Source organism: Struthio camelus, chromosome 5 (genome assembly GCF_040807025.1).
Source record: "Struthio camelus isolate bStrCam1 chromosome 5, bStrCam1.hap1, whole genome shotgun sequence".
Classification (NCBI taxonomy): domain Eukaryota; kingdom Metazoa; phylum Chordata; class Aves; order Struthioniformes; family Struthionidae; genus Struthio; species Struthio camelus.
Genome location: NC_090946.1, coordinates 23,496,662 through 23,509,147, shown reverse-complemented (window position 1 = coordinate 23,509,147; position 12,486 = coordinate 23,496,662). Strand labels below are relative to the sequence as shown.

At 35.3% G+C, this 12,486-nt stretch overlaps 1 protein-coding gene across 1 annotated transcript in view; it reads right to left on the bottom strand.

The window, feature by feature from the left end:
• Positions 1–12,486, bottom strand: part of IPO7 (importin 7) — a 37,280-nt gene that overhangs the window by 18,817 nt on the left and 5,977 nt on the right. The window contains exons 2-8 of the mRNA XM_068945043.1: positions 8,906–8,987; positions 6,747–6,900; positions 6,209–6,367; positions 3,227–3,383; positions 2,528–2,617; positions 2,006–2,100; positions 1,829–1,913 (exon numbers count right to left, since the gene is read on the bottom strand). Of these exons, the coding sequence (XP_068801144.1) occupies positions 1,829–1,913; positions 2,006–2,100; positions 2,528–2,617; positions 3,227–3,383; positions 6,209–6,367; positions 6,747–6,900; positions 8,906–8,987 (822 nt within the window). The remainder of the gene's footprint in view (positions 1–1,828; positions 1,914–2,005; positions 2,101–2,527; positions 2,618–3,226; positions 3,384–6,208; positions 6,368–6,746; positions 6,901–8,905; positions 8,988–12,486) is intronic.

Sequence of the window (12,486 nt, the reverse complement as noted above, 5' to 3'; positions counted from 1 at the left end):
AGCTGCAATTCTACACTGCATATTTATGTATTATTCCTTTAGTAAAAGGGTGTAGGCACTTTGGAGAGTAAAGAGAACTCAGCTGAGCATTTTATCAGGTCAGAAATGACATTCTTTTGTATTTCAGGGTTCTCATTTTTTGTAAAGAAATGCATCCGGTTTCAAAATCTTCCTTATTGTTTAACTAAAGGATTCAATTCCTTGAGTACATGTCCAAGATGTACCTTCCGCTCAGAAATAGAGGATAACACTTTAAAAATCACTTGTATCTCTTTACAGCTTACATTGTTGTATAGGAAGAAGCTGTAAGGATTCTAAAACACCACTTTGCAGCAATTTCCTTTAAAGACTAATTCCTGGTGTTTCCTAGATACAGTACAAGGAAAAAATGTCATTCTAAAACCAATCCCAGAAAAAAAATTGCTGTACTGTATCTTTTTGAAAACATATCTTCCCACACAGTGATTGTCAAAAGTTGGTGTTATCTGGGAAGAACATCACAATCAGCATGACTTTAAGGATAGGTAATAATTCTCTGTTTAGCAGGACTTCATCCACAGGTACCGGCATCTCAGAAGGTGGACACAGACTCCACTTGTCTAAGTAAAATGTTGAGACACGTTTCCTAACACTCAGTGTGACAAATTCTGTGCTCCCTTTCAATACTGTGGATGACCTTGGGAATGCATGTATATTTGGGAATTTTCCTTAATTTTTCTCTTTTAAATGTTAAATCCCATAACCGATTATAATGTCTTTAGGAAGGAAAAAAAAAATTTAAGAAACTGAATGAAGGACTACTCTTCTCATGATTAAAGGAAGGGCTTTTAGGAAAAGATTCAGCTCCCTGTTTTCATAAGTGAATCGTCTGCTTACATTTACAGTCTAATCACCTTACAATAAGCAGATTTATGAGCCAATACAAGCATAGAAATTTTACAAAGCTAAGGTTTTATTAACAAACTTGTTTCAAGAGAATAGGAACCAGTAGTACAGCCAGGAGCTATGAATCATATCTGAAGATTTCCTGATTTTCATAGGAATTTTCCTGCTAGTTCAAAATATTCAAGTTACTGACTGATAACGTGCACTCGAAAGAAAGGTAAGGTGACAATCACTGTACCCCTAATCCATTCTGTCCTTTTCCTGGAGGTGGCTGCCGTGAGCTAGGGCTGTCTGCATCCTGAAATTACTCCAATAAAAGTAAAGCAAAGGTAATTTGGCATTACTTTGATATGCCAGGTGACAAAGCACAGTGCTCCAGAAGATAAAACCTGTGTATAACCCAGCTCCTGTCAAAGCGTCTCTAGACAAGGATAAGAGTGAGAAACAACCATCAGACTTACCTGCTTGTACATAGCCTCTCTTGAATCAGGCCTTTAGAGAAGACTAGGAAGTTTAGTATCTACAATCAATCCCTGATTTAGAGTCAAAAAAAAACCCTGTATCATCTGAGCTAAAAGTGAAAGTGTTAAGGGGTAACTTAGAGGGCCAAGTACAGCATAAATACTAAACCTATCTCTTCCAGAGAGGGAAAAAAAGCTGATAGTCCTCATCTGAAGCTTATTTGTAAGCCAGCATATACTCTATTTACAGATTACCCATGCTGCACAGGCTATTTTCAGTGGATTGTCCCAGGGTTCACATTAAAAAGCTTTAATTTCTTCACTTTATTCCCCACAGGCACCAATGCTTCCAGTAATATCCCACTAACAAAAAAAAAAACACTGTGAAGAAGAGTAGGAGGTCTTTTCAGAAAGCAAGGAAAGAAGAAATCATTACTAACTCTACACTTATTCTAATATCCCACACGTTCAGTATTTCTTACTTGCTGAACACCAACAGCGAATGCCTTCAGGAACACTTCAGCAAATTCATTGTACTCCTTGGAAACATTACCAGGACTTCCATACCTAGAATTAAAAGCAAGTATGCAAATTCAAGTGTGCAGCAATACACTACCAACTTAATTGATGTTTGTTCATAGTAACAGAAGAGAAACTACCTCTCAAAGAGTCTAGCCAAGATATGCAAAGCCCACTTCTTGCATTTCCACCAAGGCAATTCAGGTCTGTCATCTTCATCAACTTGAAGGGTTTCCTTCAGGAAGGAATCATTTATTTACCAACTATTCATGAAGAATTCAAATTATACATATTTTGAACAACTAGATAGCATATTTGCCTTTTCTTTTACATTGCCAGTTGCACATCACATTTCTAGCTTAATACAAGTATAAAGTACAGCAAACCTACAAATAAATCCCAAGATACACGCAGCACAAATGGCCAACAAATTCTTTAATCGGGAAGCCAAAATAAATTATGCTATAATTTGAAAACAATAGAACTACCATTACATATTTAAAACAATTATCTTGTCTGTTTAAATCACCATATTTAGATTACACTTTTTTCTTAGTACCTATGGAGAGAATAGAATTCAGAAAAGAAAGTTAAACTTTCAAAATTCTTAAGAAATTAAAAATATTTAAGCCTAAAGAGATAAATATCCAAAAGCCACTTACCGCTGGTACATCCCTATCCACAACAGTCTTCAGGATTTCTATCCATTCGGTCAGATTTTGCTGATTTATCAACTCCAAAGGTAACGTATACTTATTTTTAAGAATAACAAAAAAGCAAATTAATTTAGTATAAAGCAACTTGAAAATAATGTTTCTTTCAGTTTTAATTTCAACTCTTTCTAATATTTGTATACAAATAACTACCAGGAAAGATTAGCAAAGGACCCCCAAAAAGCAGTCTGAAGAACTTATGCAACCTATTCTATATCCTAAGTAGTACTAGAGAGCTTTACTCTGCTTCTGCAATGCTAAGAGACTACTTAAAATGGATGTTACTCTAATTTGTGAGGTAATCAACAGCATATTAACAGTTTCCTTCCAAACTGCTACATTTACTTGGGTAAATCTATGTAGGCTGGCCTCTACAATCTGGCATTAGAAAATTGGTTTTGCATTTTAGCAAACACTCTGCCTTAGAGGATGGTATCTAATGCCTGACTAGGAAAAAGCATAGTTGTGATTTCACAGCACAGTTATATCATACTAAAAACCTGTTATTCAAATCACAGCTGAATAGTAGTGGAAAATGCTCAGATGCAATTTAATATCACTAATCTTGCTATTATTTACTATTTTAAAGGAAAAGAGTAATGCTGCAAATTCAATTACTTATCAAGAATACATAAGATTTACTTTTACCTGGACAAGCGCATAAAATATTTTGAAGATCTGTTTCTGGATGAGGACAGACTGATCTGATGGATCACTCAAGAGCTGAATGAAACTGTCCTTCAAAACTGGTAGAAAATGTTGCATTGCAGCTATCAAAGGACTCCGTTCCTCTGGCTTCTTGTATCTTTAGACAAGACTAAAATTAGCATTATAGATCTTACAGCTTAAAAATTTTTAAGCTGTATTTTTAGTGTTTTGTTTTGTTTTTTTTTAAAGTTCATCTTTCCCCACTGTAGACGTTAATAGATCATTCTACAGTTCATAAGAACGTATGACTTTAAAAACCCTACCAACATCTTGTTACAGAACTTGGAAATTGAGCTGTAGCCAGGCAACATTACTGTCGAAAAGCAAGTTAGAAAACCGCTCAGCCTCCATTACTCTGCTGTAATAACACGAGTCTTCTGCTGGTAACGCACTCCTGCCAACTTACTCACTCTGCATACTACATATCATGTTCTGCAACAGCATTACTGTGGTGAAATGCCATCAGAGCACTACAAAAACTGCAAGCAAAAGTAATACATTTATAGCCAAGAACTGCAGATGTTGGGCTATCTGGTAAAATTCCAGAAAGACATTTATCAGAGTTCAATTTATCAAAACATTTCCAGAATCCGGATTACTGCACTGAAACCAAATAAAGTAAACAGAGAGAGGTCTTTCCCTCATCCTACCATTTCATTTGCCTAAATCCAACAATTTGATAGAGAATACAGGCTTCAAGGGTCTGAGACAGATGCAGGGCAGCCTTCTATTTAAAAACACCCTCTGAAACAGGACCCCCGAGCTTTCCATGCTGGTGATAGTTCACCAGTTTGCCTATGCTGAAAGCAGGGCTCCATTTCTTTTCTCAGAATACTTCAAAATTTCTGAAAGGAAATAAAACCACATTTTGAAGTCTTCTCCCCAACTCTTAACTTACTAAAAAACCTTTATGACTCTAGAGTTAGCCCAGCAGACTAAGACCTAGTCTGTACCTGTGGATGACAATAAGAACAAAGTAAAATACCACTTTAAGGTACAGCTTTATTTCTTAAACAATTAATACTGTAACATTCTTTGATTCTTGTGGGGAGATTGTTTTTTCTCCCCACAAATGCATTTTTGGTAGACTTTTCACTAATAATAAACATTAATCAACGCTCCGTCTCCTAACAGTGCCAGTTCGGAGAAACATGATAAATTCTATTCAGTCTCCTGCCAAATGGCATGTTCTGTTAAAACTACTACAGGGAAAAAAAAAAAAAAAGAGCTCCACAATCCTGTTCCAATAATACAGTTTCCACATACTTGCTGAAACAGAAACCTAAAGACTAAATGTTGCTCAATAAAACTCAATTCCTAATTTCTCCCAAAGATATAAGTAACAAAACAGTAAAAAAGGACTACAAAGAGTCGTTTGAACTTGTTTGCTGGATTTGGAGAAAAGATATTGAAAAGTCTCACAATATTTACCTTCCACATTAAGAAAAAAAAATTTCAACAGCTAAAGATTCTTATAGCCCAAGCAAAAACAACTTGACCTATGTCATAATACTATGCAGAAAGGATTTTTTTTTCCAAAAAATAACACGGATTTTAGAGACCTGCTTACACCCACACTGTCTGCTCAATTAAACGTGCATACTCATACTCAATTTGCAAAACTGATCCTTGTTGTCTTCACTAGAAAACTAATCAAGTACAAATGGCTGCTGGCCTCAGCCAAAGTGTTTGATCAGCCACAACCACAAACAAACCTGATAACTACAATTAAATCATGTGATAATGGTGTTCATATAAAAGTTCTTCCTCTAAATAAGGATTATGGCAAGCTTCATAATTCACTACCTTGCCAGTGAACACTTCATGTTTTACATCTCGTAGATCTCTGCAGTACATTCATACAAAAACATTTTATTTTGAAAATCAAGTGAGAAATTATGGAGTTTTCCTTTCCTAGCAGAACTTGCAGTTTTCCACAACAGAAGAGTCAAGTGTGTTATTATGGCCTTTATAGTGCTTCTATAAATAAGGATTTTTTGAGGAACCAAAATTCATCTCTTTTACACTTAATTAATGTGCAATATATAACATGCAACAAAATTACATTAGCAATGGAAGTTTGCAATGCAATTTTTTAAATAAAGTATCTGAAACAATAATGTTACATATAACAGTGTTTCAAAAGATTGTAGGTTGTAGACTCCTCTAGCTGCACTACCACAACCGTCAGACTCCAGGTCTGCACCCCTTCTCTCTGAATGAGCATCCTACATGCCAGCACCACCCGCTAAGCTCCACCTAACTTCGCAAAGAACAGCTTCATCTTTAGAGCTCTGAGCAACCATGAGATACAAAGCAAAGAACGCCCTCCTGCAAACCAGCCCAGTGCTGTGCATATAGGAGAATGGTGGGCTTTGGTACAGATTTCTTATGACAGGTTGGATGAGGCTATCAAAACATATGAGAAGCAAGCAGAAGTCAGAGTCAACTAATTCTGACATTTCCTAAAATTCAAGACTTCACGCTTGGAAACCTTGATATGTTAACATATTTTTTGCACTGATACCTAGAGTATGAATTGTTTAAGAGTCTAGAACTAGTTCGAAAAAATAATTCTTTTCTGTAAGTGCCATGGTTTTGAGCAGACTTTCTTATTACTATGAAGCTTACATTAATATAACATTTCAATTCATATAAAGCAACTACCAAATTAGGGCTTTAAAGTCCTCTTTTTCTGTTCTCCGACCTTCACCGGAGGCATTTTTCTGGACTTTCCTAGTGGAGACAATGTATGAGCTCACATCTGCATAGCAAGTAGTCAACAGTAGTTACTAAACTTGGATTTCTATCGCCTTTGCTCAATCTAACATGAAATTTGACACTGTTACAAAACACATACCTAAGACAAGAAAGAGCACAAGTGTATTCATTCTGCTATTTTAATTGGTAAAAACAACTTACTCATAGTTTTTCACAAGTTGATAAAGACAGAGAAGAATTCCAAGCCAACAAGCGCTGTTGTCAGACTGAAGATAAAACCCAATTTTCTCCACAACTGCAGTCCAACGACTAGGATAATCATGCTTGATAATATGGTGAATGCAAGTAGTAAGCTGTACTCTGAAAATCAAATGCACAACAATTAAATAAACTCCTACTATTATTTTAACAGAATTTTTGTGGTCAAACAGCTAACTTGGCCTGAATTTAGACTTATTTCAAGCTTTGTTCTGAAAGTAAAGTTAGTCCCCCAGTTTGGCCTCTGTGCTTTCTGTGTATTATTCTCCATTGGAGGAACTTCATAAAAGGAAGTGATAGGGAGTCACATTTTCCTTTTACTTTAAAGGATTTTGTATTAGTAAATTTCTCTATGCTGCACAAACTGAAAACTTCTCCGTCTACATTAATTCTATGCTTAAGATACAACAGTGTATGACAACAATACTTTAAATGTAGGTGATCTGAGGTCAGAAACCATGATCAATTCAAAATGGCATACCTAATCAGCTCAGGAGAGTGAATAATGGCTTCTACAATATTTTCACGAATACAGTGTCTATCTTCTTCTGGGATGGAATAAGGTGGAATTTCTCCTGGTGCAGTTTCCCGATCAGGCCAATACTGGGTTATCATATTTTTCAAGTAGATAACCCCTGTCAGACAAAAGCAGCAAATCAATCAACAGCCATTCAAAGTACAAAAACAATCACTTATTCTGAAGATGAATGTATTTTAAAACTAAACATATTAAAATAAGCAATTGTACTGGCCATTTCTAATAAGGAGAATCAAAATATATAAAACATGCACAAAACATAAATGAACTTATTAATTTACTATGTTACTATTTACCTATTTGTGGTGATGACCAACATTTTTAGCTCTGTAAATAATGAATTTTAATATGAAATTACTGAACATTTTGCTTTAATCTGTGCTACAGATAAAAGCCTGTAGAACTTTTAGCAATACACCTCTGAAAAAGCATTTATAATTGTTGTCTCACTATTTTCATTAAAATAAAGCTAATGACTACCTAAAATACTCCCTGCATTTTGAAAGTAACATAATGCAATTATATTTGGGATATAGGAGGGGACATTAGAGGGAAACAGAGCTGCTCTACAAAAATATTATAGGCCACAGCTCTTTGTAGTAATCAGTTTGCTGGCATAAATGCCTGCTTTTGCCAAATCTAAACTGTTTATGTGGCAGAAAACAGGTTACAGCACTTTAAAAGGACTTACCAAATGCAAAATTTGAAAACTCAAATTACAAAGAAGCTTATAGCAAAGTTGCTATTAATCTTATTGTATATACAAATCCATAAACTGAATTCTCTTTCCAAATTTCACATGCAGTTATTCCACCACGATAAAGATTCAGAAAGCATGCCCAACAGTTCCATTCATGTGGAAACAATGGAAAAACTAACCTTTTCAGCAGTTAACATGTTCAATCAAGCCTGCCTATCTTTATCTGCTTACAAACCCAAATTCTAGTCAAGGATATTTTTGTTCTTTTCTCATTTTATGCAACTAGGAACCACTCTCCTTCCTCAAAATGAACTGAACTAGAGAAGAATATATACCATGATCCAAGTCTCAGAAAATATAGATCGGAAGTTAATTAACTCTAACTTAAAACTAAAGGTAAAAAGCTCAAAAGAATCAGAAACCTCAACTACAAAAACATCTAAACTTTTTTTTGAATGCCAGTCATTCTAATTTTCAGACTAAAACATAACCACAGTCATTCACTGTAGCGCAAAAGATAAGAAACACTCAGTAGATATGTGCCATGACAACATTTAACTGATGTGGACTTCAGTCTGTCCTCAGCAGAATTTATCAAGCCGCTAACTGCTTTGCAAAACGTGCACTGTTTGTAAACTATGAGTTGTATGAGTTGGCTGCTCCACTGTCTACAGACTGCTTCATCATTTACTTGGCTTATAGTGAGAGTGAATTTTCAGAGCTTTTTTTTTTTTCTTTTTTTTTTTCTCCCCTCTCAAATCTCCTCCATTTTTTGGATTTTAGAAATGTTAAGCACGGACCCTTTTGACATTTACCTTCTAAAAGCTACCCAAAACTACTAAGATAAAAATGCAAGCTAGGCTTATGTTACAAATTAGAATAGATTGCTAGCTGGAAGATCCAAATAAGTGACTAAGATCACATCAAAGTATTGTATTAGAAACCTCTATCAGCTAATCCTAAGAGCTTTAAGGTGATTGGCAGGAATTGCCAACATTCAACATCCAATTTTGCTGATGGCTCATGTGCAAATCAATAGGGTTTCATATGACAGAATTTGTTCTCTTTGGCTTCTAATATTTGAAAACACTGAAGCTGCTAGTGCAAGGTTAAATTACCTCCTTGGGCCAAGGGTCCTGTCATCAAGCTATTCTGTTTTCCCCAAAGATCATTATTCACTAGAGATGAAGGAAAGCAATCACTGATGAGTTAGCTACGCTTTTCTTTATATCTCCCTTGTTCAATGTATGGTGCCAGATCTAGATCTAGTTTATGACAAAGACTGTAATTCTGCCAACTCCTAACTTTTGAGTATTTGAGATTACAACCATAAGTATTCTTTAAATTGTATCTGCATATGTACTTGTGTGCATGCACAATGAAAAAAGATCTGAAAACTTGCCTGCCTGTCTCACTGGTAAATCCAGTTGCTCGGACATAGTGATCTGAAGCAGAGTGGAAACAAAGTTCACTGACTTATGAGCCTGCAGAGCAAAACAAACAAAGTCACAAAAAAATCAAAGCATTGTTTAGTCATAGTTTGTCAAGTTTTAGTTTTAGAACGCTCCTGTAAGTTTTGCAGTATTTTTATAATGATGGAGCGCAATCAATACAGTATCAGCAATGCAAACGACATTAGCAGCTCTTAGCTAACAAAACAAAGCGTGCCAAAATTTTATGCTCACAGTATTCTGAAGACATCCTAAACAGGTTTCACTATTCAGCCTTTTACAGTCACTGAACAAGTTCTTTCGGAACAAATTCTTGAAAGAAAAATATCTAAATAGCCAGAAAACCTCAAGTGTAGAAATTTTACACTGTGACCTTAAATATCATGTGAATTCATTATATAATTATTATCTAAGCAACAGATGGTAATTATGTTTAAAAACTAAGCTCAGCCTTAACCAAGCATATCCAACTCATAGTTCATCTTTCTGATAAAAATGGCTTCAAGTGACCATCACTGTATCACTGAAGTAACTGTTAGGATTACTATACAATGGCAAACCAACAGGACAGAGGGACATCAGCAGAGCGAGAAGTTTGTATGATTTCCAAGAGCTCACTTACAAGAAAACATAATAAGATTTTTTTTTTTTTTTTTTTACAATAATGGGAAATGTCACTGATACACTAAGTGTTCTGTTCTATTTTCAATACTAGGTAACTAACTTTAACAGTATTACAGCATCCTTTACTCTCCTAAACATCAAACACTCAAGAGATCAAATGAATTTCCCTGGAAGCGTAAAAAATTTCTATAACTTTTTATATTTAGAAAATAACGTCATCTTCCTCAAGGTCAAGAGGCAATGGACACAAGCTGCAGCATGGAAAATTTGAATTTCACAAAAGGAAAAAAAAAAATCTTCACAAGGCTGGTCAAGCACTGGAACAGGCTGTCCACAGAGGCTGTGATATATCTGTCCTTTGAGACACTCAAAACTAAATCGGATAAGGCTCCTGATCAACCTGATCCAGCTTCAGAATTGGCCCTGCTTCAGGGCATTGAACCAGATGAACTCCAGAGGTGCATTCTAACTTACGTTATTTTGGGATTCTCCGATTCAAATTGACAAGATACATTTTTGCCTTCACTAACTTGTCAATAGGCTTCCATATATTCTTTGCAGCACTTGTATCAAAAATAAGTTCATAGGTCTAAACTTCTAATCCATGAAATTCCTAGGAAAATATCTCTTTGTCTACTTAGTCAGTTTATTGCTTCCTATAGAAATCAAAGGAATTAGTACTTTGAAAACCATTAAAATAGCATTATCCATTTTATCAAAGATAGAAGAATGTCTCAATTACTGCAGCAGGGCAAATTAACATCATAAGGAGAAACAGACAACCAGAAATTCTCTCCCCCTTCTTTTAGGGGGACAAAGAACTTTTTTGCTCATATCAAATGATGTCAACATCCCTCCTAAGCATATGAAATGCCAGCAAGCTCCTACAGCACTGGATGCTTCTCTCTGACCTCAGCTTCCACCAAGAAGCATCTCCTAAATGTTGTAATGCAGATGTATGTAAAAAGGACAACACAGAACTTCAAACTTGTTCATGTATTTGTTCCAGAATTTGTTTAATATAGCTTGTCTTCTAATCAACCTCTTCTCATTCAGAACTGCTTTTAAATGAGGAATGAACTTCACTTTTAAAAAATCTCCCCGAGATGTTAAAATGGTGCTTTGCATACTCATTACATGCATTCAAAATACGGACTGCAGAAAACCCGCAAAAGCAACACTGGCATCTGGTGCAACTGAAATGTTTCTTTGTAGAGTATGCCTCGATGAATTGGGAGTAACTGATATAGCAATGTGAGCGTGCATCTTTCTGACTCAGGTCTCTCCGATAACCCTAATGTCCTGAGAAGCAAATACATTTTCAAATGAAAATAAGTGTTGGTGTTGAACTGTCAAGGAAATGGTAGAACAAATACATTTTAAATAAAATTACTTGCACGAATTTTTACCACAACTTCAGTATTGTTCAGTTCCTTCTTCAGTAGCATTAAGACACATTTCTGTTACAGCACATACCAAATGACGTTAGACCCTAATTCAGCAAGGTACTCAATTACGTGCCTAACGTTAATGTCAATGGAAGTTCTCCTGTACTTAAATGTGTTACTATGAACTTGCTGAAGCAAGATTTCAGTTTCGATAGCCTTTAACTCACCTATGAGTAAGGTCATATTATAGTCTACATAAAAAGGACTGAAAACTGCAAAATTATGTCTTTCCACAATGAATGTGATAAACTGACCAGCTACTTTTTTAATATCAAAAATTATTTGCAATGTACTTCATGTTTGGAAATTAAAAAGGTCATATTGTTATTTAACCCTAAAATTTTGAAAGGAAGGATTCTTTTCCTTTTTGTGATGAAAGATAATTATCCTTATAATTAAAGCTGCTGTAACAGGGGCATTTCAATTAAAATTATGGAAATTGCTTAGGAACTATCAAGAAACAAAAGGAAAAATAGAAACAAATTGAATACAAAAAGATGCAAGTGCTTTAAAAGCAAAAAAACAACTAAAAATTAGACAGCAACGCGGAAGCTGCCACACCCTGAAGTGTAATACTACCAATACCAAAAAATAATCTTCCCTTCGTTAAAAAAAATCAGGACTACGATTGTAGCAAGCTGCAGAAGCTTCCTAAAATGTAGATTATATTAGTATGTGGAATTAATACACTTTCACTAGACTCTTTGAACTGTAATGAATTTAAAAGGATAGCACCACATCATCTATACCATCATCTTGCTTTTTCTAAAATTTTACAAGTAGCATCCTTATTAACATCTCGAGCAGCAGCCAGAAAACTGGCCAGGAGCTGAACCACCCTATCACCTTTAAAGTGTTCCAAAGCCAAGATTCAGATTAGACGTGATTTTAATCCAAGATGACATATAAGATAACTTGTATTTTTCAGACATGCCTCCTCTTAATCCATTTAGTTCATAACTAAATTCAAATAGCTACATACGACTTCTATGCGTTCTTTTGTGAAATATAAAAGATTCCCAAAACTCTTTACAGCAACCCTTTCCACACCACTGAACAGAACATAGATTCCCAAAAGACAGAAATTTGGAGAGGAATAAGGACCATTACAATTTATGAAGGTACACGTGCACTGAAAGGTCGGATTAAACCTCAGACCTTACAAAACTAGTCACTTACTCCCCTCTCTTTGAAAAATTAAACTGAAAACAACAAGATCACCCAGTGCTCCAGTGTTTTCCCGGTATTCAGGTACAACTCAACTGTAAGATGAGAATCACCACATATGTACAAAGTTCATATCTATGGTATAAAAGTTACTGAACATACATCCATTTTAGCTAATCTTTAGTATTTTCACTCTCCAAAGATGGCTGCCTCTCAAGACATCATGTTCCTGTTCACTGACACCATTGCTTAAAAACACTCTTTTAGGTACTTATTCTATACAAATACTGGCT